The 25440-nt window shown below is 55.9% G+C and overlaps 2 protein-coding genes across 3 annotated transcripts; one reads left to right on the top strand and one right to left on the bottom strand.

Annotated features, from left to right (window-relative positions):
* Positions 1 to 4868: 4868 nt before the first annotated feature.
* Positions 4869 to 12478, top strand: VSTM2L (V-set and transmembrane domain containing 2 like). Of its 2 annotated transcripts, none has more exons than XM_085241318.1 (4): positions 4869 to 5210; positions 10132 to 10301; positions 10650 to 10700; positions 11718 to 12478. In XM_085241318.1, the coding sequence occupies exons 1-4, from the start codon at positions 5102 to 5104 to the stop codon at positions 11988 to 11990; spliced, it is 603 nt and encodes a 200-aa protein (XP_085097444.1). In that variant the 5' UTR covers positions 4869 to 5101; the 3' UTR covers positions 11991 to 12478. The 2 variants fall into 2 exon arrangements, with proteins under 2 accessions (XP_085097444.1, XP_085097443.1); XM_085241317.1 differs by having other exon boundaries at positions 4873 to 5210; positions 10647 to 10700.
* A 1488-nt stretch (positions 12479 to 13966) lies between these two features.
* On the bottom strand, positions 13967 to 25339 carry TTI1 (TELO2 interacting protein 1). The gene is made up of 7 exons (XM_010722664.4): positions 22888 to 25339; positions 22272 to 22457; positions 21366 to 21514; positions 20414 to 20554; positions 19219 to 19423; positions 18424 to 18511; positions 13967 to 15250 (listed from the first exon to the last, which is right to left on the bottom strand). The coding sequence occupies exons 1-7, from the start codon at positions 25169 to 25171 to the stop codon at positions 15028 to 15030; spliced, it is 3276 nt and encodes a 1091-aa protein (XP_010720966.2). The 5' UTR covers positions 25172 to 25339; the 3' UTR covers positions 13967 to 15027.
* Between the last annotated feature and the right edge of the window lie 101 nt (positions 25340 to 25440).

The raw sequence follows: 25440 nt of genomic DNA, 5'->3' as shown, positions 1-25440 counted from the left end.
TTTCCTTGTTCATTATGGAAGGAGTCCGCTGTGTGTTGGATTACAGCTGCTTACCTTGCTGTAGGGCAGCTTAGGACTTTTTTCCTTCAAGTCAGACTGCTGTGATCGGAGCGTGAAGGAACACAACCATTTGCTTGTTAGAGGAATGGTAAGGGGTGTGATACCCATCCAGGGTGCTGGGAGCTGTGCTGGTGTGAAATGGGGAGGCTGAGGGGTTGGGTCTGCATGCAGTTTGGCTGCTCCCCTGCGGGCTGCCAGAGCACAGACCAGGAGCAGCTCCCAGCTCCCCTGGGCCTCATCTGTGTGTGCTCTATAGAAAGTCGGTGTTCTGAATCTGGAAGTGGGAGTCTGACTTCTTACAGCAGCAGAAACTGAAGAGCCCCACCAGCACCAGGGGGAGCTGGGGGAGGACCAAGTGATCTGACTGATTGCACTCAGCAGACCACAGCTCGTTTTTGCGTTGCCCTTCTGCACTTGCAGTGTAATCCCAGATGTTGGCCTGCCAGCTCCCACCACTCCCCGAGCAGCAGCTCCCAGCTGGGATGAGAAGTGGCTGAGACTATTTTCCTGCATCTTTTTTTTCCTTCTGCTAAAGTTAATGACTGTCATCACAAAACATCGCTGCTCCAGCAAGCTGGGCCCTGCCTAATTTAGGGAGATTTGCATGCTGGCAGCATTCATTTTTTATCTCCAAGAAAAATGCATTGTCAGGGAAGCTTAAAGGCTGCCTTCAATCATGACTGTAGCAGGCACTGCTGGCCCGGGTGGCATCAAATGCTGTTATTCAGGGGATCAGCATGGAAATAGTGGCTTCAGCAGCCACGGGGAGCTGCAGAACACATTTTTGGTGCCGAACTTGTTTGAATTCTTCATTTTTTTTTTTTTCATTCCTTGTTTTTTAAAATCATTTTCATCCCTCACCCCTTCCTTAAAAAGTTTTTTTTTATTATTTTTTTTTTCCTTCTACCCTTTAGCTTTGTTTAGTTTTTGACTTTGCACGACTCCTGGAATTCCTCCCTCCCATGCAGTGTGTGCTGGCTGAGCTGCTGTGTTCCCTGCTGGAAGGCACTGCGTGGCCCTCATCGTTGTACCACCACACCTGAAAGGCAGAGGAGAAGGGAAGGGAGGTGAGGAGGCACTTCTGAGGCAGAACAGCAGATGTGAAGCAACGTGGAAAAGCAGGGGACGTACCTTGGGTGAAGAAAAAGTGGGGAGTTCCTGAAAGTAGTAATGAGGGTGCCTGAGTGCCAGATGAGGTTTTGGGGGTTTGCTTTCGGTTTGGATCTAAGCACACTGTGAGGTGCCATCCCTCTGTGTCTGCCCACGTCAGCCTGGCTCACAGGGCTGTGCAGGAGCGTGGCTGCCTCTCCCCTCGCTGCTCTGCTGGGGTTCTGCTTTCAGAAAGCTCATTTCCCTTCCCTCAGTGTTTTCCATTCTAGATGCATTAGCTGAGTTACTTAATATGGAGGCTGGACTGGAAATAATTCCCTGCTCTAATGGCCGGGCTGCCAGCTCTCCAGCACTGCTGGAGGAAGTGAGGCTGCCATGGTGCTCCTGCTTTGTAAGGCAGCATTTCTGTCATTGCTTTTTTTTTCCCCTTTTTGCCATTTGTTAGCTCTTCAATCCACCCCACCTGAGCCTCTTGGTCTCTGGGTGGTTCACAGGAGGAGTCATTGTGCTCCATCAGGCTTCTATAGAACAGACAATAAATTATTCTCCCTCTCTCCATAGTGTTTAAGAGGCACGGACCCCCTGCACACACACTGGGATCCTCTGCAGTCTCTGTATATTGACTTCTTGCTCTGCCTGCTTGGAACCCCAGTCATGTGCAAGGCCCCTGTAAGGCAAAAGCCCCACGCATGGACCGCAGCCTCAGGCACGCAGGACTGGGGCTGGGTTGGCTCACAGCAGGGAAACAGGCATGGGATGGAGGCAGCAGAGCGTGAGGGCAGAGAGCCCCATCTGCACTGCACCTCTCCTTGGGCCGTGTTTTCTTGTCTCTGATTGTAAACAGATTTGACTAAAGAGGTAAATTAGAAGTTAATTAGAAAGAACATGATTGATGAGGCACTCTGCAAGTTTCCTACCGCCCCGTCCGTGCTCAGGAAGGAAGGAGAGGGGAGAGATTCTGCAGCATCACCTTCACCCCCCCGCCCTCACAGCGCTGTGGGTACCCAGCAGTGGCACCGAGCCCCAGCCCAGAGCCCACTGTTCCCCCAGGGCTGCAATGTCTGCCCTCAGCCCTGCTCCTCCCCCGGGCTCCAGGTAGGTGAGGTGAGCACAAAGCGTGGCTGAGGAATCTCTCCTGACACCCAGGCCGAGGGACAGGAGTCACTGAACTGAGGAGATGCCGCCAAAGCTGGGCAGTGAACCTTCAGCAGCACAAATAAAAGTCACTTAAGATATTTGTTTTATTTTTAGCTTTTTGTATCTAAGATTAATGAAGTAAATAGTAAGGAGGGGGGAAAGGGTGTTTTATTTCTTCCTCGGCGTTTAATACTTTGGTCCTTCTAGCAGTGGGCTGGGAGCACTGCGGCAGTGATTGACACCTGTGACAGCGCTGTCTGCACTGGGAGCCCATGACGGCTCTGCAGAGGAGGAAGGAGTTAATGGGCTGGAAATGAGCGTGAATTGTTCTCGAAAGTAATAATTCTTTCCAAGTAATTTTCTTCTGCATTTGCTACCTGGGGTAACGCTGACTGGTGTGGGGCTCCTCTTGGATTGGGAGCTATGGGATGAGGGCAGGGCTGGGGGCTGTGTCCTGTGCCTCCCCCCAGCCTGCCTGCTGCCCTCGTGCCTTTAACGTCTGCACTCCTCCCGCACGTGCTGTCCCTGCAGCTTATCTCCCGCCGGCTGATTTGTGGAGGAGAAGGTTGTAATTTGGGATGTTGGTGGCAATGTTTTCCTGCAGCGCACACAGACCTTTGCAAATAATCTAATAATGCAGGGATGTCAAACTTCAGCAGCGAAGGGAATCCTTTTATACGAGGATTGTCAAGTCTCCAAGCGAGCATCGGCACCGCGCTCGCTCTGGATGCCGAGGGCGTTTGTTCTGCCCATCAGTGAGACGAGCAGCCCCATCTGCTCCCCCCAGCAGGCAGCCCTCAGTGGGGCCGCGCCCGTCCCCTGCTCTGTGTGGGGCTGAGGCACCGCTCCTCGTGCTGCTCGTCTCTGCTCCGATCCTGCGTGATGCGGGGCAGTGCTCTCCCCTCAGTGCCTGCCCGGTGCTGGTGGTGGGTGCAACCGGGGCCGGGCTGGGTGGCGGTGCTGTGCTGAGCAGAACCAACGGCATACGCAAAATGAAACAGCGAGCGGAAAGGCTGGCAGGAACGGAGATAAGAAACGCTTCATCCTCCAGAGCGAGGCCCTGGGCGTGCTCCTCTGAAGCAGGAGCCCTGCGCGGGTGCCGGCTGCGTTGGAGGCTCAGCGCGGGCAGATAAGGGCTCTTTGTGCAGCATCCCCCCACCTCCCCACCGGGCAGCTGCCGGCTCTGCTCCGGGCTGCGGTGCGAGCGGCCGTCCCCGGTGCGTGGGGCTCAGTGGGGCTGCACGGCAGCGATAGCAGGCAGCATCTGCTCTGGCCCTGATCGCTGATGAGTTAAAATTGAGGAGGAAAATGAAACCTTCCACGCGTGCACGAGATACGAGGACGCGCGGCTCTTCCTCCCTCTGCACGGCCGCCTCGTTGTCAGCTCCTCATCCCGCTGCAGCTGCAGGAATCGGCTGGAATTGGGGCTTCGTTTGGCTCTGCGTACGGAGACGTTCCCAGCTCCGGGAGAAATCCATGCTCTCCTTGCTTCCTCGGGGCGTGATTTAAGTGTGTGCGATGACAGGAGGGGAAGGGGAGCACAGGGGGTCAGTAGGTAGCCTTGGTTGTGCTGGAGGTCCCAGGACAGCCGCATCCCGTGGCTCTCCTGCGGCGGTTTGGTGCTGCGTGGAGCTGTGGGGACAGCGCTGTGGCACGGGGGGGCCTGGCAGGGGTTGGGTTGGGTCCCATGGTGGGGTTTTGTGTATGTGAGGCCCCAGCACTGCACGCCGAGCCGCCCCCATCCACGCAGCACCCGCCGCCCCGGCCCATCCGTCACCTGGCTCTCTCCCTCCTTCCCCCCGCGCGTAACTCTAGAGGGAGTAATGAACTCGAGCAGAGATCAATGCTATCTGTTCTGCTCTTATGTGGGCTTTATTTTGACACGCGGAAAGCACCGCAGCGCACAGAACTTTTTTTTTTACAACCGCTGCTTTATGGTGGTGGCTGAGCGGCTTCGGGGCTCTGCTGTGTCCCCTGGGCACCCCGTGCAGGGCCAGGATGGAAAATCGGCCCCGGTGCTGCCCGAGGATCCCCGCGAGGGAGCGAGGAGTGTTTGTTTGTGTTTCCATTGCATTTTCAAGTCCACTGTAAAGAATCTCTTTGCGGCCAACATCTGTCATCTCGGTGCAGAGAACACCTGAACGATCTGATTGCCGCTGTTTATCGGGGAGGAAATATCCTTCAGACGGCTCCGCTCCCCGCGTGCGGCCGTGCCCCCCCTCCGCGAGCGGTGCGGGGCTGAGGCTGCGGGGCCGCCGCCTTCGGCCTCTTCGCGTTCTGAACGTTTCAGTACAGGAACACGAACGGCGCAGGCGGTGCCGGGCCGACCCGGAGCAGCCCCGGGGTGCGGGCTCAGCAGCGGGCGGAGGGGCGAGAAGGAGGGGGGGGGAGTCCGGGGGTCGCCGCGGCGGTCCACGGGGGAAGGAGCCGGGCGGGGGGTTCGGGAGAGCGAAGGCTGCCGGCGATCGCGGCCCCTCCCGCTCCGGCCGGGCGCCGTCCCGGTGCCGGGGATCGCCGTGACCCCGCCGTTCCGCTCCGCGTTCGCTCAGCCCCGCCCCGCGCACTTTAAGAATGAACCGTGGGAAAAAAACTTTGGGGGTGTGCGCGGGTCGGGATCCCTCCGCCGGGCGGGGGAGGCTCCGGGCTGAGCCGCTGCACCGCCTCGGCGAGCGGCGCCCTCCGCAAAGCGAGGGAAGAGCTCCGCAGCGCGGCGGCGCCGGGACCGCGGCGCAGCCCCGGGGACGCGGCTCGGCCCGGCGGCGCCGCCGCTCCCCCCCGGGACGGAGGCGGCACGATGGGCGCCCTGGGCCTGGCCGTGGGGATTTTCCATTACCTGGGGCTCTACCTGCAGCTCGGCGCCGCCTCCCGGCCCCCCCCGTGGGACGCCCCGGCGGAGGGCAGCGGTGAGCGCGGGCACCGGGCGGGCTCCGGGGATGGGGACGGTTGCGGGGCGGGGGGTGGCCGGCGGGTGGGGCGCGCCCGGGGATCGGTCCCGGCGGTGCGGCTGCCCGGGGCGCGGCGGAGCGCGACCGAACGGCGGCGGCGGCGGCGGAGGCGGAGGGGTCCCGGGGGCCGCGGCGGGGCCGGGTTTCGGCAGCACGGAGCGCTCCGTCGCGACGGCGGCTCCGCGGAGCGAGGGCTGAGGATCGGGGCTGCGCTCCGCCGCTTCGTTCTCTTGGCCTCCGCCGCCGGGCGCGGTGCAGCCCCGTCTGCATCCCGCGCTCCGCCGCACGCCCCTCGCAGCGGGAGCGCCGTCTCCCCTCGAGGCTCCTTCCGTCCCCTCCCGTTGTCCGTCCCCGCGGATCCGCCGGAGGAGCGTCCGGAGGACGGCGCCGGGATCTCCGTGGGATCGCGGCATCACGGAAGCGGGCGCTGCCCCGCGCCGCGGGGGGTTCGGACCCGAACCGACCGCGGATGCTCGAGGCCGTCGGGGATCCGTCCCGGCCCCGGGAACCGTTGGTGGGGCCGGGCTGGGGCCGGAGCCGGCCCTGGGGGAGGATCTGTCCCCGCTCCGTGGGGTGAAGGCGAAGGGCTGCGGCCCGTGGGGTGGGTGAGGTGGGTGAGCGGCATGCGGGTCCCGCACCGCACCCCTCAGAAATTCAGCAATCGGTAAAAAAAAAATGATGAAATGGTATCCGCGAAGGAAAAGGGACCGAGGGGAGGGACGTGGAGGTGGGAAGCGCACCTCGGAGCCCCGTTACGGCTTTGGACTGCGAGCGATTCCGCAGCGACTCCCTTAATCACAACAGAAACCTTTATTAACGGTACTGAAAAGCAGTGAGTAAGTGGGTCATGGATAATAAGCCATCCGTGTTCAGTAGGTGAATACCAATTCGAGGAGAGCCGTGTGCCGTATCAACCGCCGCTTGACAGAAGGGAGGCGGATGGGTCCCCGCCATCGGGGGCTGCGATCGCTTCCCTGCGGCCTCTCGGCTCCCCCGGAGCTCCGGGCATCACCCGGGAGGTGTCAGCGCTGTGCTCGGCCCGGGCGCGGGCGGTGCGGGGAGGGGCTGAGCGAAGGCTCCGTGGCCCCAGCGTGGGCAGCACGGTGTGCCGGTGGCGATTCCAGCCCCGAGCCGCTCGGTAAGCAGCGCGCGTTGCGAGCGGGAGAGCCCCGTCTCCTTCTCTGCATCATTTGCAAGCGGTAGCGGCTCCCATCAATAACCGCTGGCTGAATGGCTGAGGGCTGCGGGAGCGCTGGCCCGGCTCCCCGGGGTGCTGCCCCGCTCCTTTGTCTCACACGCCAATGATTATTCTATCAATTACTTTCATAAACACTTTGCATTGTGCCGGATTTTTTCATGCTTCCTGGTGGGAATTCTCCATCCGATGTGTTTTTCCTGCTGCTGCTCGTGCAGTCATTCAGCGCAATTACTTCTGACACCTCTCCTCATCAAATGTCTGCGCGTTCCTTTCCCTTGAAGAAGGCTGGCAGGCGACGGCCAGGCACTGGGAATTACTACGTTAGGACGCCGACAGCTGATTTTAAGCAGAGCCAGCGGTGCCCAGCGCTGGGGCTGTGGATGGGACCCCCTCAGGGCCGGGGGCTTCGCTGCTGCCAGGGCTGTGCTGGGGACATTCAGCACCACCTCTGTGTCAGCTGCTTTGGGATCAATGCAGGACTGTGCATCCCGTATCCTCTCCCTGCACACTTTCGTCTCGGCCCCACTGGCAGCTCCCCACTGCGGTGCTTGTGGTGAGGGACCCCCGGGTGGATCCCTGCTGTGCTGTGCTCTCCTCAGTGGGGAAATCGCCCCGTAACAGATAGATAGATATTGCATGACGTGTGCAGGACGGGCTGCCGTGGTCCCTCCAGGAGCCATAGGACCAGGCCCATTTTTAATTTTTTTTGCCGCTTCCTCTATCAAATAACTGCTTCTTCTTGTTCCCTTTGGGAGCAAAGTGCCACGGCCAGAGCTCCAGCCCCACACGGCTGCTGTGGGAGCAGGGAGCTCCGGTGCCGGCTGGGAGTGGGGCTGCAATGGCAGAAATCCCCCCAGGTTCTGGGTTGGCTCGGCCTGAAGGCACTGTGAGCTCTGCAGGACGGCGGTGGCGGAGGAGCAGCAGTGTCCCTGCAGCAGTGAAGCCCCGGTGCTGCAGGGCTGGGCCAGACGCTGCCGTGCAGTGGGAATAAGTCTCAGTTCATGGCTATGGCTGAGGCTGGGGGCTCCGGGGTCTCTGGGCGGGTGCAGCAGTCATTGCGTTGTGTTGGTTCCTCACCGTGATCTGTTTCGGTGACCCAGGGGTCGCGTTGCTGCTTATGGAGTTGCTGGGAGGAGATGTGGTGGATGGGAGCAGGAGGGCGGTTTCATCCTGCAGTGTGGGGCAGCACCTGGCACTGCTCGGGGACACCGCTGTGCTGCAGCCCCTGCAGCTGTTGGTCCCAGTGAGGTTGGGGTCGGTCATCACCGGGGTGCTGACACAGACCGGGTTTGGGCTGCGGTGGGACACAGCTGTGCTGCCCTTCCTGTGCTCCGCTGCGGGGCTGTGGGGGGGGAGGGGGTGAGGGGGGCAGCCAGGGGCAGGATGAGCAGAGCGCGTGGCCCTGCTGGCAATTAGTGCTCGGAGTGTCTTGATTCACCCAACCATAATAAACCGTGAATTATGACTTGGAGCTTTATGAAGAGAAAGAATCGGCCACACTTGATCGCTGCCCGAACCACAATAGCAGCGATTGGGAGGGGGTGAGGGGGGCAGCAGCTCTCACAGCACCGTGCATGCCCTGCATTGCCCCCACCCCCTGTACCCCGTGCCCTGCTGCACCGTCGGGGCCACTTCTCCCCCTCCACAAACCCCTTTTCCCCTTCTCTTTGCCCTCTGTGCTTTGCACTGGGGGGCAAATGGGGGGTGATGGTGCCCAGACCCCCCCCGTGGGGGCTCAGGAGGTGTCTGGATTGTGCTGTGGGCTCTGCCTGCAGGCCCAGCCCAGCTCAGGGGCTGCAGAACAGATCTGCAGCCCTCAGCCCCAAACCTTCATCCGTCGGCCCCAGATCTCCATCCCTGAGCCCCACACCCTGCAGGGCTGGAGCAGGGCTGGGTTTACCCCCAGCGTTGGCACTTCAGTGGTGCGATGGGGGCTGTGCTGGTTCAGAGGGGTAAATAATTCACGAAACGAGCTGGTGCACTAACACGGTAATTAATATGCTTCTGCAAATGTCCAATACATATTTAATCGCCCTTCGGTGCGTGTTTACACAAACAGCACCCGGCTGCATGCCTGCACAGCAGTGTCAGCCACAGCACTCCCAGCACTGAAGGTTTGGGTCTGTAGCTCCACTGCCCCTGCACGGCCCTGAGCACCAGGATGTGCGCTGCTGTGAGCGCCGGGCTCGGGGCTGCGGGCCCTGAGAGGGGCCCTGAGCTGCTTCCAGGCACTGGTGTGGCCATGGCCATGGGGCAGGGGGCTATGGAGGCTGTGGGGACCGATCCTGCCCCACGGTGGGGGGGCAGCAGCCGCTCTGTCTGCGTTTATGAGCGCACGGAGCCGTCCCAGCAGGCGTTTTCAATTCCGTTTATCTGTGTTTCCCCATTGAGTTCATTTTATTTCCCCTGATTTTTGTTTCCTGGAAGATTTATCGATCCTGATTTGCTCAGTTTATGACAGGTAGCGGCCATAAAGCAGCAGAGCCGTGGGCCCTGCAGCCCCCCCTCCCTCCGTCTGTGAGGACGCGGTGCAATGTCAGGGACAGGGATGGGCTGGGGACTGGGGGGGCTGCCCTATATGCAACACCCTGTAGTGCCATAGCTCAATGCAGGAGCCCTGCTTCGTGCAAGCTGCTTGTTGGCTGGGGAAGGGGACGGGGATGGGGTTGGGATGGGGATGGGGATGCACCTTGCACTGCGCCATTACAGCAGAGCCCCGTGGGGAGATGGGGAGAGCAGCACTGGGGCTGCGGTGGGGTTTGCTCATGAAGGACCTCCCTGCTCCTACCCCTCTGCTAGAAGTCGGAGTGTGGAGTGATGCACCTCTGCCACTGCCATGCAGAGATGGAGGGACCGCAGCTGCAGTGCTGAGCCCACACGGGGCACAGCCAGCTCCCACACTGCGTGCGTTCCTCCGTTCCCTGCTAAGATGGATTAAAGGAAAGCTATAAGTCTATAGGATTGCCATGCGTCCGGGGGGACGGAGCGATATTAGAGGCATTAACTTTTCTGTCATGCTGATAATAAGTCGTGTTCTGATGGGATCAAGCTCGGTAAGGAGCCCTGGGGCTGCACGATGCTCAGGGAGTTCTGTGTGGGCACCGTGGGACTGAATGGCCGCTGGAGCCACAGCAGCCCCTGGTGGGGACAGATCCTTCCTGGGCCCGGGTATGGAGCTGAGCTGGGGGTCTCAGCACTGCCACAACTCAAAGCAGTGCCGGTGGGGAGGGGGCACAGCACCGTGTCAGACCTGGCTGCCCCATGCCCACACCGTGCTTGGCTGCGCCGTCTCCCAGTGACCCCCACAATGGGACCGATATACAGAGGAACGATGATCTCTCCAGAGGAGATGAAAAGAATTCTAATTACATCTCTGAACAATATTTGTTTTGAGAGAGGAAAGCAAACCATATGGCATGTGGGAGACTGTTTGGGGGCCGCATTAAACAAGGATTTGTTTTTCATTTTTGCTTTGATTTCAGAGGAGATGCGATCGCACTGCGTTCATTCATCACCCCTTTGGGTCCCGCCGAGGGCAGAGGGCTCGGGGGGTCCCAGAGGTGGGGGGGCACAGGGATGGGGATGCTGGTGGAGGGGTTGTCCCCACGTTGGGGCTGTGGCACTGCCCCACTCCGGGCACGGCACATCCACCGTGCCCGCAGCCCCGCTCTGCCCACACAGCGCTGTTCACGGAGACCCCGCACGATGTGACGGCGCAGGCGGGTGAGGACGTGGAGATGGCGTGCTCCTTCCGCGGCAGCGGCTCCCCGTCGTACTCCCTTGAGATCCAGTGGTGGTATGTCCGCACCCACAAGGACTGGACGGACAAACAGACGTGGGCTTCTGGCCAGGTAACGCTGCTGCTGGCACTGGGGGGGGACGCACATCGCGTGGCCTTCCGCTCTTCCCCCCATTTCCATGTCTATCGGCCTTGGCACACGGCTGTCTCCGTTTCCCTTTCTGTTTGCACAGAGATAAGGGCCCAATAAAAGGAGGGCGGCTTTCGGTATCTTAATGAGCCCTCATTATTGTGCGTTTGGCAGAGCTGTACGGGCTCTGCTGTGTGCTGAGGCCACAGGGGTCACTCTTGGCCCCGCTCCCATCCCGGCTCCTCGCGGGGTGGGAATCGGCCGATGGGTTCCCCGTGCTCCAGCCCAACTAATGTCCTCCTTTCTCCCTCCATCCCTCTCTCCCAGCAGCTAAAAGCATCACATCAGGAGGAGGCTGGGAAGGACGCAACAAAAATAAGCGTGAGTTCCAATCGCGGCTCTTATGAGGTCTGTGCCTGGGGGCACCGCAGCCCCAACCCCAGCACTCATTGCATGGAACACAGGGGGCTGCCCCCACACGGGGGCTCTTTCTGTCCCCATCGCCCCAACCCGAGCAGCGCAGGGCCCAGCAGTGCCACACTGGGTGCGATCCTTTGGGGAGAGCGGTCGGATTTCCTCCCCGGATTGGTGTTCCCGATCCAGTTGTGCTCATGGGATCAGAATGAGGAGACACCAATTAGTTCAATTAAACACGTGCTTCTGGCTGTATGCTGCTGCCTGGCCCTGCTGCATCATCCCAGCAAGAGGGCAAAGAGGTGTTGGGAGCCCAACCTGCACCATGTGGGCACTGCTGTCCCCACTCATCAGTGGGGATTAGCACATGTAAATTCCATTGCTGGTAATGAATGCCCCAGGGAGACAATATCCCCTTTGATCGATTCGCTGCGTGGCTTCCTGAGGTCTGAGGCCCATTTGTCACTTTCCTCCTGATGGACCACGCAACACTCCCAGAATTAATGCCTGGAGCCCAGCGGGCATCACAGCATCCCTCCCTCTGCCGGTGGAGCCCTGCGCCGCGGTGCTGGACCCCCCACCCCCCTCTGCTCCCGTTCCATGGGGACTTTGTGACTCTTTGGCAGCAGCTCCGGCCCCATTTCCAAACACCACGAAGCCCTCAGCCAACAAACACAGCGGCGAGTAGAAAAACGGCCTGTGCCGTCCCGTGTGATTACAGGGAACGGAGCCGGGGGCCTCGGGGCGGGCCATAAATCTGATTTATTGACCCAACCCCACAGCAGCCGCGGCGCCGGCTGGTGAATAAGTCTTAAATTTCATTGGGCGATAAATACCGCGAGCGAATCAATTTGGTAGAAAAGCTAATTAGCGGCGTGGCCGAGCATCCGTCTCACCCGGCGCATAACTCCGGGCAGCAGCGAGGGATGGGGCCGGGGGTCCCAAAGGGGCTGCGGGGGGTCCCGACACCGCGCTCCGCTGCAGGTGGTGAAGGTGGTCGGCAGCAACATCTCGCACAAGCTGCGGCTGTCGCGGGTGAAGCCGGCGGATGAAGGCACGTACGAGTGCCGCGTGATCGACGCCAGCGAGGGCTCGGCGCGGCAGCACAAGGTGAAGGCCTACCTGCGCGTGGAGGCGGCGCGCGGCACCGGGCATCCGCAGGACACGCAGCCGCCCGGCCCGCATCTGCATCACCACCAGCACAAGGCCGGCAGGGAGCTCAGGAAGCGCGCGGCCGACACCTCCTGCGTGCTGTAGGACTGCCGCTGCCCCACGGACTGACCTCGACGCTGGGGTCCCTCCCCCCCCCCCCCGCCCCGGTTTGCCCCTCCCGGCTTCGAGCCCCTGGGAACCTCCCCCCCCCCGCTCCCCTTCGTGCTTTGCAGAACGGACCCCATCCGCACCCCCTGTAGGAGGCCCCGTTTAGTTGCTTTGTTCCCTTTCACCCCACTTTCCAGCCCATCTATCATCCCAGCGGCCATTTTAGGGACTGTATATACTGCCTTCTCCCCTGCTTGCCCCACAGCTGCCCCACAGCTGCCCCAGCGTGTCGAGGCCCGAGCCCAGTGCAGGAAGGACGGTGCGGGGGGGTCTCACCGCCGCTCCACTGCCCGCACCTTGGGACCCCACCATGGGGCACTGCCGCTGGGGAGGGGGCTGCAGAGGGGAGAGGGCCTGGGGCCCTATTGCCCTCACACCCCAATCTCAGCCTGCACCACCTGCAGCTAATAAAGCTCCTTAACAAATCCTGCGGGCGTCTCTGTCCTTGGAGGGGCAGGGGGGATAAAAGGGAGCACAGCTGAGCCTTGCTGGGGCTGCTGTGCACTGTGGGACCGGGAGCAGCAGGGGGGTTGGGGTGGGCGCAGTGAGCGGCAGGCGTTTGGGTGGGCTCTGCCCTGTGGTTTGGAGGAGCTCCTTCCAGCTGCTTGTTGGCAAAGCTCGGCTCTGCTGCTGTTTATTAAGCCATGGAGCTCCATTTCCCTCTCGGTGTGCTGATATTAAACGATTTGTCATGCACTGAAGAAACAGAAGCCTGGTGTCAGCAGCACCGGGGCCACGCGGCTGGAGAAGGGGGCTTCACCGTGGACAGGAGACACGATCAAGTGAGCAGCACCGGAGCCCATAAATACAGCAGTACTTTGTCGGGGCAGAAATGTGTGCAGCCCCAGCAATGGGGCTCTGCTGGAGGCTCTGCTCCACCATGAGCAGCAGTGGCTCTGCTCATCTCTGTGCGTCGCGCTCGGCTGCTCCCAGCCAGGGAATGCATGTCGGGGTGGGAGGGGAGGATCAGCCAGCGGGTAATAACCGTCTGCAGGAGGAGAGGGAAGAGCTGGGGCTGCGCTGAGGAGAGGAGCAGGCTGCAAATCACCTCAAACAGCGAGCAAACAAATGGCTGTTTGGCGTGGCAATTTGCAAAACCTAGAGGCAGGCTGTTAAAAATAACAGGTTTTATTGGAAGAGATTCATTTCGCCGAGTTGATGGGAAACGTTGGGAGCGGGAGATGGAGCGGGGAGAGAGGGGACCTGCGGGGCTGCAGCGGGGCTGGAAGCTGCACCCGTGGGCACAGCACTGCCACCTGTGTGCAGGCCCTCTGTGACCGTTACATCAGAGAAAAGCCAGTCACTCCAGCTGCAATGAAGCCAAGGGGGAGATCTGGGCCCACAGAGCCCTGCAGGACCTGGGGGTGGCAGTGCTGGTCCCAGTGCTCTGCTGCAGGACAGGATGCAGCTCTGCCCAATCCCATATGTGACACGGCCGCAGCCCGTGCCTTCTCCTGGCCTTGTGGATCTCTATGGTGTGCTCAGCCTCCAGATGGTTGGTAGCTGAGGAGCAGCACTGCTGCCACTGTGGGCTCTGGCACAGGTGGGCCTGGTGGCTGTGCCTGAGCAATGGGTTTGGGGCAGTGCTGCAGCAATCCCAGGAGGGCTTTGGAGACTAAAGGGAATGTTTTGCCCGCCCGTCTCTCCTGCCTTCCCTCATCGGGTGGTCAGCTCTGAAAGGTTCCCTGGACCAAATGCAGCCTGATGTTAAGCACTGCATGTACTTAGAAAGAAGCACGAGGGGTAAAAGCTGAGCCACAGCCTTGACTTCTTGGTGAAAAGCCACTGAGCTGTGTTCCTCATGGAAAAACAACCAGGAGCAAAGCCTAAGCAAAACCAAGGTGAGGGAAACCCTCCCCGCATTGCATTCGAGATGCTCACCCAGGATCCCTAGCAATAACACACAAAGCTGGTCCCATGTAACAACCCATTTATTTCATTGCATTTTCTATTTCTGAGGTTGCTTCTGAAGTGAGAGTCGAGATTCCCTTCCACGTGACCAGCATCAAACTTTCACAAGGCTCTGTCTGCGAGCAGTCAGCTGCCAAAGGCCATGTGGGGTGAGGCTGATGAGTCTGGGGATGGATGGAGCAGTGCCTGCAGGGCTCGGGGCAGCCCCAGGTGAGTGCAGCAGGACCTGCAGCCTTGCACCAAACGTCATCGTCTGGCCACATGCACACACCCAGCTGCCTGATGCTTCTCCTTGGGGTGGGCATTAAAAATTGGAGAGGTTTGAGAAATAGCCTGCAAGAAATGGCAGGCAATCTGGGAATAAGGGGGACTCCTAAATCACTTGCAAGTTGTAAATCAAGGCTGGCTGTTTATCTAAAGGATCTGCCGCGGCTCAACACAAGAATCAGGCAGCACAATTCATTTGGCCTGACTTAAATAACTATAAGGGAAAAACCTTGCTATTGCTAACGGGAAAGCAGGATGCTGCTGTTCTCAGTAATACTGGTGAGGCATTCACTGTAAATGAATATAGCTCTTGTTCTTGATTCCAGCTAATATCAGAAGAGGATTTCTAATGTGCTGAAAGTGCCGCCTCTCCAGGAGGGTTAAGCATTAGTTTTCAGTTGGCACTGATGTTCCAGGTGGGGAACAGGACAGAACAGCTGTGAGGGCTAGGGGTGCTGGTCTGGTGCTGCGAGGATGTCAACTGAGTGCTGAGAAGTCATGTCTGGAAAATAACTCTTTGTCCTGAAGATCTGGAAAGAGATGTGCTATGACCCTTAGATCTCCTCCAGCGCAGCGTGCAAAGTACAAGTCCGGAGGAGCTGGGACAGGACACCCACCTCACCTTCAAACACTGCTTAAAGAAAACCTTTCACCCACGGGGACGGTGCCTCAGTCAGTACCCAAACAGAGCCGTGGTTTCCCCTGGAATGACTCCGGGCATCGCTGACAGGATTCTCCCAGGTGAGCACTGTATGGTGGTGGTTCTCCTCTCCTCTGCCAGCTGCTGTGAAGGTCCTCACGGAGGAGGTGCCCTTTGTGCCCCAGCTCTCTCCTGTTGCTGCAGTTCCTCCAGCAGAAGCAGGATGTTGTCGGTGAACTCATCGCGCTGCCTCCCCATCCCACGCAGCTTCACAGGGTGCAGGCTGGTGTGGGGTGCCTTGTATGGGTGTGGGCAGCACACCTCAGTCAGGAACAGCCAGGTGCTGTCAGGGTCCACACGCATTAAGTGGCGGAAAACGCTTCAGAAAGCAATGGGAAGAAAGGAGAGATGAGTAAGGAGAAAGGTTTTTTGGATTTACGTCCAATGGGGTCATTATAAGCAGCTCTGGAACACACTGGCTCCGTCTGCAACCTACACAGCTTTCCAGGCGGGGCCACTAAGAGCTGACTGCTGTTCTGAGGGTCTTTCTTCCAGTCTCTCCCACTCTGATTTCTTATTAACTGCCTCTACATTTTCTCCCTTCTACACAGCATTTTCAGAAAGCAAGAGTTCTTTCCTTTGCCTGGTGCTTGCTGGCTGTGCTGGTGGGAGCAAACTGCTGCCGACTGCAGGGAGCAGCAGGTCCCCCCTGTCTCCCTGGCTTACAGCGGGTGGCTGCACAGAAATCATCCCCACCAATGGCCCATGGCGTGGGATCATCTCCTGTAACCCGGACTGCTGTGCAGCAGCTTAAAGAACAACTTGACTCTTACAATTCCGAACTCTTTGGGTAGTATCTAAGCAACCTGTTTCCATGGCAAACAAACCTGGGGTTAATCCAGGTTCGTCTTCTGTTGTTGTTGGGTTTTTTCTTTTTAAGTTAAATATCATTTCACTGAACGTTGCCACGTGCAGGTGGCTATCTTAGTGGGTTTCAACCCAGCTTGCAAATGACAGCTGTCAGTAAGAATCCAATAAGCTACACAGTCAAACCAAAGGATGTCTTCAATGCTGTGTAATCAAATATGGTATCTAAAAAGATCCCCAAATTTGTTCTAGTTGTGTTAGCCAACTGGCTCTTGTGGCACAGGGCGGTGAGGCTATTCTGAGCCCAGGCTCAGAGCAAAGCCATGGCACAAATGGGCTGGCAGAAGAACCAGCCTGTCTGGCTTTCGCAGCTGTGCTGGGTATTAAGTGGAGACAGGTCACTGCAGGCTTCAGTATGAGCAGAGAAATTATTTCTGTGCCTTGGAAAAAAACATTCCTACCCAGAATGGTGATGGAAAGGTCAAATGGTAAACTTCACAGACTGTAAACATTTATTAAAAAGAAGTGTAAATTTCAAAACAATCACTTCAAGCTGGGAGAAAATGTAGAGCTATTTGTAAAGCGCTGACATAGGCCAGTGACAATTTCTTCATCTTTTTTTTTTTTTCCCTTCAGGGTTTGATGTTTTGTTTTTCCTCAAGCTGAGGAACTTAGGGGTGATGCTGCTTAGGAAGTTGATCAGATGCTCAAATTCACGTTTCAGTTTACACCATTTTCCCCCCCATCTCATTCCTGACCCTTCACAATGCAGCCCCTCAGCTGCAGAATGTTTGGTCATCTTCCTTGAGGGCATGTTGGCTCATTTTCAATCAAAGCAAAGCTGTCCCTATGTTCCCTGCTTTTCCCAAACCTTGGTGTTCTAGTTTCTTAAAACAAGATTTGGGAAATATTTATCTCCTGGAATACTACCAACAGCCATAGTAAAGCCCTGCTTTCCCTGCCTCAGACATGCTGGAGTTCTTTTTTTTTCCCAGCATCTATTTTTGCCCGTTGAGTTCTGCACAAAGCTGCATTTACCAAATTCACTTACTCCCACTGCTTCATCCAATAAAACTACAGGGTCCCATAAATGGGATTAAATGGCCTCCCTGGAGCACCATAACATTCCTGGAAGACAAAAATCTATTTATTTTTTTTTGGTGATGGCAGCACCTTGGCCCAAAATTGCTGCTCTGCACTTCACTACAGAACCTTCACTTTAAAATCAGGCTTAGACAACGAGGGGAGTTATTGCAGCTGGCTTTGGATGAGCTGACCTTCCTCCTGGCAGGTCACAACTCATGAGTAGTGTAAGAAACCAAAAAGGTGAGCAAAAACCAGTTAGCATAAATCAGCATGGCACGTGAGTCCTAGACATCCTTTTACCCTGTATGATTTTGGTAGTGATAAAGCTGAGTTATGTGATGTGTGTTGGCACTCGGGCTGCAGCTGAGATTAGTTCTGTTCTATCTGTTTTTAGAAGCATTTAAATTGCAGAATATTTCATGTAGCAGGCTGATCATTTGCCCTCGCCTAAATGCACATCATATGGCTAATTCAGTATTTCCCCCCTCCATCCCTAATGTGCGTGTGAGAAATTACACAGCTTTTCAGCCTGCTTTGTTAATGATTTAAAAGCTTAAGTTTCCAAACAGATAAATCCTGGTGTTCTGCTTTCCATGCCAGCGTTGCTTACACAGATGAACATTATATTGTATCAAGGATATGCAAGCCTACAGCAAAGACCCCCTTTGCAGAACAAATGCTGCTGAAGCCTGCTGCGATGCCATAAAAGCCACTAAGGTAAAAATAAACTGACTCTCACCAACTCCGGAATACAAACAAAGGGATGGCTCCAGCTTCTGAGAGCTCTGTCTGTCTCAGCTGCTGCCCAGCCACACAAAAGCTCTCGCACACCCCTGGGAGGTCGGCACTCAGGTGAAAGGGAGCTGACAGCTTTTCCCTTTTTAACAGTCTGCCCTCTGAAATCTGCTGTGCCTGCTGAACCTGCTCGCAGCTGGCTGCCTCTCCCGTTAGGGGAGGGAAGGTGGGCCACACAAAGAGGGTGGCTCTTCCTCATCTTCAGCAGAAACAGAGACATGTGGCTTTCTTATTCATTTTCTATGCTCCATAACTGGACACGTTTTGTCTGCTGAAATGTCTGCCCTTGTTTCCAGGTGACAACATATGGCAGTAGCGATTCCTTATCCTGACAGCAGGAACATGTTGAGCAGGATTTTGAACAGCAACTAGCAAAGTGTGTCTGTCAACGCTTCACAGGGCTAACGCATGTTCACCTAAACTGTTTGTGCTCTTTTAACCTCTCCCAGCCTTTGCAGAGCAAGACTGGAGCCAAGACTGACAGCAACCTAAGCAACACAGGTCCACCTGGCTGAGCCTGGGGGGAACAGGCCTTTTTTCCTGCCTAGCTACGGGCTGGCAGGTGGGAGAGGTAAGCCGTTTAGCTGGACACTGCAGCAAAGCTGTTCTTCTGACAGGTCTGATCCACATGGATAATTTAATTTGAATAACAACTGAGAAATTCTATGAGAGACTCTTTTCTACGAGATGCAGAGGTGCTGGGAAAAGGTATGAGAAAGGAGCAAGAGGAAAGGGGTTACTGTGTTTTCCCCCTCTCCCCAAATTACTTGTACACCTGATAGATCTGCATTTAAGAGACGTTACCTCTGGGCAGCTTCTTGCAACTTCATGGGTTGCTTGGCACTGAGGTAAACCAGACAAGCATCTGCCACTTTATTCAGGTCACTCTCACCTGCAGAAATGGAACAGAAAAGAAGGGTAGGAGGTAACCTACTCAGCTGCTGCCACCTAATAGAATCTGCTCTAAATTGGCAGCAATGGGCTTCTGAGCCTTTAAACTGTCTGACCCAGAGCTCTTCTGACCTCTCCTCTTGAAAATCTTGCTGTGGAGCTAGGAAAGCAATCAAGAGTATTGAGAGAGGAAAATAGCAACCAACCAGCAAGCCTTCTCCCTCATCAAAGTCAGCTCCAGAAATTTAACCTAGAAGAATTTCAGAGAGTTTCGTTCCATAAAAGAATAATATGCTGCATGTAAAGGGTCATCCAGAGAGATACCTCAAAATGGAACCAGTCAGCTTAGCCAGAAGTTTCATCTGGGTGCTGGTTTTCAGTTAAGAACAAAGCACTGCCCAACAGGTCTGACTGCAGCAACTCAAACATTCCACTTCATACAATTCTAATGCACACATAAGACAAGTTGTCAGATCCTGCGTGGTACTGGGAAACTCTCTGCTGGGGAGTAAAGAGTAACAAGACCCTCTAGAAAAAGGACAGATTAAGGCCCAGCAGGACCTGGGTGGGATGAATCTGGAGAAGATCTGGAGATCAGTCTGTGGGGCACCAGAAGAGTGGGAATCAAGTGCAGGCCCAGTTAGTCATGACAAAAGGAGTTACATCAGACAGGGATATCACACGGTCCACGCCTCCCCTGGTACTCACCCATGTCCAGCTTCTCGCACAGGGAACCCAGTCCCTGCAACACAGCAAGCTGTAACTTGAAGGCAAGCGTGTGGTTGTATACAGGCCCAGCTCTAGCACTTGCTGCAGCTTGGCTGAGGAGGGAGCTGGTCAGCTTAGGCAGGACATCTTTGGAGAATCTCTGCCTCAAAAAGTCCCCACACTTCTGTGCCAGGGTACACAGCACCTAGTGGAGAAACTTCAGTTACTGGAGGTTAAGTGCACTTACAGGTCTGTGAGTTGGCTGCTCAAGATTACTGCACTCAGCAGCACCAGCAGCTCTCTGAGTAACACATTCTGTATTGATTATTTTTACAGTGGGAAGGAATGTGACCACATCTGCCACCTCTTCCCATGTAGAGCAGAAGACAAACGTTTGACAGAGGCTGGGTGAGCTGCACCTTGCTGCTCAGTTTCACACTGCTGACTTCCTGGGACTTCTCCTCTCTCTTCAGCAAGGCAAAGGTAAGGGTGGCTTGCGAGGGCCTATTCAGAACTGCTGGAGGAGCCTCTGATGGAAGATGCTTTTCAAAAGTTAGTCCTGCACGGTGATCTTGCCCTTGTTTTAGAGCAGGCACATGTGATGTATGGCTACTCTGAAATTCTAGTGCATGGCTTCTTGAATTTGGGGAATCAAAACGTTCCTTTTATTCACACTGAAGGATTTGAAAATGAGTCTCATTCTGCACAGCAGAGGAAGCCCAGTGAAACTCTGGAGCTGTCAACCTCGGGCAATGCGTTTTTTGTGCAACTTGTGATTCAGGAAGAGAATGCTGTCAGTTGGCATGGCCAGGAAATCTTTTAAAATGTTATTATGAGGCTAAGTCTGCACTTAACCTCTTCCCTCCCCTGCCAATGTTTCAATTGCAAAACATTCCCCTCTCTTCAGTCTAAGACTTTCAAAGGGAGTTGCTGAGACTGTGCTTCCAGCAAGGGTAAGTTGCACTGTATAATATCAAGGTTTTATCTGTGGACATGCTGTGGTTAAGAGGGCTACAAACCTACCCAGTACAGGGAGGTGATCCTGTTTTCTGAACCACATTTTAAAAAAAAAAAAAAAAAATCACAAAAATGATTCCATAAACTCAGAGTTTCTCCCACTGGCCACAATAGCTTCTGAGCTGCTTGCCTTCTAAGCACCAGCTTGAAGGCTGTTGGCAAAGATTCACTGTTGTACCTTGAAGGCTCTCAGCACTGCCAGAGGGTCATCGCTAATCAGCCGAGTGACAAGAGCTGGCCAGACACGATGAGCCATGGGAAGCAGATGGTTTCCGTGAGGATGCAGCACAGTTACACAGAGCTCCAGCACGTCCAGGACCTGTGCACAAGGGATAGGAAACAGACTTTCAGAACATTGCGGCACCAGGCGTTCCGGTGGATGCCCAGTATCACAGCTGGGAGCAAGGACAAAGAAAGATTCTAACACAAAAGGGCACGGTTTCACCTCAGCATGAGCTGGGATAACTGAACGCTGCACAGAGCACTGGCCTACTCTGAAATCAACAAGCAGCACAGTGATGTAACTCATGCAGGGGTACAAGGCCAGGCAGAAATAAGGACAAGATTTTTAGCCGGATCCTGCAGGCTGAGCTGTGCACTAGGACCCCACTGTTCCTGTTGCACAGCAGCAGGATCACCTCATAGGGCCGAGGCTGCTGTAGTAAGAATCTGGGTTATGCCTCACTGCTGCATTTTTTCTGTCTTGCTTTGCAGTTTAAAAGGAGGACACCTTCAAAGGATTTTATAATTTAAAGGAAAAAAAAAAAAAAACAGGCTTCTAGCTTTGCTTATCACAACCCCAGCAACTTCTGAAATGTTTGTTAGTCTGTGAAGTCTACAGTCTGAAGTAGGAGGATGGGACAAAGATGCTTCTCCTTCCTCCACCAAAGGCTGAGGCATGATGGCTTCACTACCGTGAGCACCAAGGAAACGTGCTTGTCACAACGCCACCCTTAAGATCTCACACAGCCTGGCTGCCATTCCTAGCACAGAATACTTTCAGGAAACTCTCTCCCTTTTCTTGCTGACACTTGGAGGGCCTGTCCTGAATAAGCATCTGGTAGCACTAATCTTGAGACAGCAGGAAGCCCCACGTGCTGGTAGCCTCCCCACATCGGCTGTTCACTCACCTTCAGCCGCACACGGAGGTTCCTGTCAGACAGCAAATGGATGCACCTCTCCATCACATCTTTGGCCAGCTGAGCATGGCTTGGCAGTGGAGTTTCTCCTTCTGCATCAGAGTTGCTTGGCTCGGGCTTAGCAAGGGAGGGAACCTCGTCTGGAGGACAAAACTGTTACTGAAACCATGAAAATGACTTGGAAATTCTGGCAGATCAGAAAGCCCACCCACGGCTACTTTGCAAATTCCCAAATGAGACCTTTGGCATTTCTGAGCATGGTTAGATATAGTCAAGTATATGCTTGAGCTCTGCGAGTTAAATGGCAGGTTCAGACTGTGGGACTGAGGAAGTTTTGCTTTCTTTACTGGACAATGCAATTGGTCTGACATTTGCAGTCTCTCTTCACCACAGACTTCTTTATTTCCCATTGATTTTTATTAAAAATGAAAAGCTTGGATATTTAAAGATGAAGTGTTTAAAGGTCAGGATTGCAGCATAGCCCAGTAAAGACTACGAAGTTCCCTACATGAATGTCTGCAGGGCCTTCCAAGGCCAGGTGGGAAAGAAGCGGCAGCATTATGAGACAGGAGAAAATGGTATAGGGATTCCTGAGAGAGGCCGAGGAAGCTGAAATAGGAGTTACTGACAGGATTCTGAAAAGAGGTAAGTTTGGGTCCTGGACTCTGTTACAGAGGTCATTTATGAGTGAGGAAATACAGTTTTTTTCCTTCCACCAAGAACATAACAAAGCAGGAACACCAAGCAGCACCTCACATGAGCTACAATCAGCTCAGAGCAAACCTGAGATTGTCATGAGCACATCAGTCTTTCAACCCCATTCAGAGACCTGATGAAAGGAAGCCTCAGAAACCACTGTCTTTCTCTAAGCTGAAGATACTCAGCTCCAGCACTGACCTGCCTCCTCGTCACCCGAGTCAGAAAAGTTGCCCTCTGCAATCTGCTTCTGCTTGACGTAGTCGAGGAAGAATCGCTCCATTTCTTGACTTGTTATCTCCTGCTGCGTCTGGGACAAAGTCCTGCTCTGCCCCTCCGCAGCCTGCCTCTGCTGGTGCTCCTTGCAGGATGGCCCAAACCACTGGACTGCAAAAGAACTGGTGCATCACTAAGCATTCATAATTCCTTCCTGCAAGACAACAAGCTATCACAGTTTCCTCGAGATGAATACGACTTTTAAGCGTGGGATTGAAGTACATAATCAGGCAGAAGCTGTCACACCACCGAGACCTCCTGTGACTGTCAAGGCGGACACAGCAATACACCCCATGTGCTTCTACAGAACATTTATGGGAGGAGTAAAACTACCTTTTTTGAACCCACCCCCATAACTCTGCAGGCCAGAAAGTGGTTATTATTATTGCCCATAAGCAAAGAAGCTGGTTATTACTGCCCATAAGCAAATGTTGCAGTACCTCAGCTACTTGAAACTTCCCATGGCAAGTCCAAATGGCAAAGCCAGGGACCCTTAGTCACAGCAACACTGAATTATGCAAAGTAAACATCGCTTAGATACCTAGAGCTGCCATTAAGGAGTGGAGGACACCGAGGAAGGTAGAAGCCTGGTCACTGTAAGACAGATCTAATGCAGACAGGACATCTTGAATAACGTCTTCTACCAGTGGCAGCAAGCTGGCATCCGAGTGCCTCAGCATCGTGCTCAGGACCTGGGCAGCATGTGGCTGGTGTGCCACCTGACGCAAGTTCAGGGAAATCCCATTCACCAGATAGTCAGAATTCTCATTAATCAGACTCTGCACAGAGTCATAACCGCAGGCCTCGCATATGTCTACCAGCGTCCCCTGCGCTGTCTCACTGATGAGCAGAGTCTTGTCGCCAGCCTTTTCCAACACTGGGTAGAGAGCTGACAGCAGAAGCAAGCGGAACTCTCTCCCCAGGACAGCTGCAAAGCAGCTGACCCCCTCCAGCTGGATGCAGAGCTGCCACACGTTGCTGTTCATGGTGCGAGTCGTTACGTGAGGGTCTGGGGATGGCAGAATGCTGCTGCATGCAGCTCCTGGGAGGGCAGCAAGTCCTGAGCGTGGCACAGAGAGCTGCTCGTGGCTGATTTCCTCTGTGTCAATGCTAGTGACCAAATACCAGTTTGTCTGGTCTGTGTACTCCTCAAGAATGGACGTTACGGACCCTTTGAGATCATCCATGCTCAGTGAAACTTCCCTTTCCTGAAGGACATCCACCCCCACGCCAGCAGCTCCCACAATCAGCTCATTGAGGACCATGGCAGCCTGCTTTCGGTACACAGCAGACTCACAGTACAGCCCCATGAAATGATCCACAAGCAAATAGATGTTCCCATAGTAGCCGAGAACACGACAAACTTGCTGAAGGAGCTGGAAAATTTTTTCCTCCGTGAAGAAGCGGAAGTATTTTCTTTGACTTCTGCCTTTCTGCACACCGTGCTGCACAGAGCCCGAGGGGTCGTACCCACCCACACAGTGTCTGTCTTCCACTATCTTCACATCCGTCACATCCAGCTCCAGAACCTGCATCAGTGCTTTGGACAGGCGGTGGAGGTGGGACACGGAGTTGAGGACGATGTTAATCTTGGGGCCCAGCAGCTTCAAGTAGCCAAGTAATAAGCTCAAAGTGGAAAACTTGCCTGCGTCATCCTGAGAGTTCATCAGGCGAGGAAGGGCTGTGGCAAGGGAATGGAGGTTCTCTGAGAGAACGTCAGCGAGAGCCCTGTTCTGTGCTATCACCTGCTGCTCTGCAATGCCTTGCAGCACTTCGTTACACCTGCTTTGCACTTCGCTGTTCTCATCATTAACCAGCCCCACCAAGGCCTTTAGAAGGTGGGTGAACGAATCCACCAGCGACAGCCTGCAGTTGCTCAGCAAGTGATGGACAAGTTCCACCAGCTCCAGTCTCACTCTCCAGTGAGAGTGAACCGAAGAAAGTTCGACGATTTTACGAAGGAGGAGGGAGAGTTTTTCCGAGGTACTTTTGCTCCACTCGGGCCCTCTATGGACAATCAGTTCTGTTATCCTACTTTGTTCTACCGGCGGCTTTTCTTTCTGCTTCGGGACTCTGGCTAGCTGCTCATCAGCCATTACCGAGACAACGACCTGATAAAAGAGTCTGATGGCAGAAACCGTGACTCCGTGCCCTTGTTTGACATCTCCAGCGATAATCCGAGACAGTGCAAGAGAAACGCCGGGCAGAAAAGAAGCAAACAAATCCCCGCATCGCTGCGCCTGCTCCTCGCGTAGCCACCGGTGCTCCTGGCACTCGCCCTGCAGCAGGAGGACCCGCAAGCACTCCAAAGCGGACAGCTTAATTTGCTTCGCCCTCTCTCGCTCCGCCAGACCCAGGAGCAGAGATACGGCGAAGCCGAGGAGCGGGAGGCAGGAAGGCCGGTACAGAGCGGCGACGGCATCCCTCTGAGCGGAACGCATCAGGGCGAGCAGCGCCCGCAGCGCGGCCAGCTGCAGCTCCTCGGCCGGCGCCGGGGCTCCGTGCGGGGCGGGCAGGCAGGAGCAGAGCTCGGACAGCAGCTCCCGCAGCAGCCGCGGGTCGGTGACGCGGGTGCCGAGCAGCACGGCACGGAGGCACTGCAGCACGCGCTGCACCACGCGCTCCCGCCTGGGCCCGGGCACCTTGAGGGCGAAGCGCAGCGGGAACAGCACGTATTCCTGCAGCTCCTGAAGGGCCCCCGCGCCCACCGCCGCCAGCCGGGCCTCCAGCCGGGCCACGTTCTCCACCGTCTGGGCCTTGGTCAGCTGCACGCAGGCGGGGCGCAGCGCCCCGAAGGCCGCCTGCGGGGTGTCGAACACGGCCATGGCGGGGCGGCCCTCGGAACGGAGCCTCGGGCCGGGCGGCGGGGCAGCGCCTACCTGCTCCCGTAGCGAGGCCCTCGCGTGCGGGAAGTGACGGGGGCGCGGCGCGGACTTGTCAGCGCGACAAACGGCCCGAGAGAGATCAGCGGGAAGGGCGCCGTCAGAAAAGTCGCGGTTGCTCGCGCTGCGCGTGCGCGTCCTTTTACAAAAAGGCGGCGCGCGTTCGCGGCGTCTTGGCGGGCTCCGTCGGCGGGCTGCGCGTGCGCCGCACG

Source organism: Meleagris gallopavo, chromosome 22, assembly GCF_905368555.1.
Source record: "Meleagris gallopavo chromosome 22, MGAL_WU_HG_1.1, whole genome shotgun sequence".
NCBI lineage: Eukaryota > Metazoa > Chordata > Aves > Galliformes > Phasianidae > Meleagris > Meleagris gallopavo.
This window is presented reverse-complemented; position numbering and strand designations above follow the sequence as displayed.

What these genes read in the sequence shown, in the direction of transcription:
- TTI1 (XM_010722664.4), bottom strand. Translation starts at nt 25,171, where the DNA reads ATGGCCGTGTTCGACACCCCGCAGGCGGCCTTCGGGGCGCTGCGCCCC. An exon ending in ACCTCCGTGTGCGGCTGAAG is followed by an intron (nt 20,555 to 21,365) that starts GTGAGTGAACAG and finishes CCTTGTGCACAG; the next exon opens with GTCCTGGACGTGCTGGAGCT. An exon ending in GTGCGAGAAGCTGGACATGG is followed by an intron (nt 18,512 to 19,218) that starts GTGAGTACCAGG and finishes CCATTTCTGCAG; the next exon opens with GTGAGAGTGACCTGAATAAA.
- VSTM2L (XM_085241317.1), top strand. Translation starts at nt 5,102, where the DNA reads ATGGGCGCCCTGGGCCTGGCCGTGGGGATTTTCCATTACCTGGGGCTC. An exon ending in CGCCCCGGCGGAGGGCAGCG is followed by an intron (nt 5,211 to 10,131) that starts GTGAGCGCGGGC and finishes CTGCCCACACAG; the next exon opens with CGCTGTTCACGGAGACCCCG. An exon ending in AGGACGCAACAAAAATAAGC is followed by an intron (nt 10,701 to 11,717) that starts GTGAGTTCCAAT and finishes GCTCCGCTGCAG; the next exon opens with GTGGTGAAGGTGGTCGGCAG.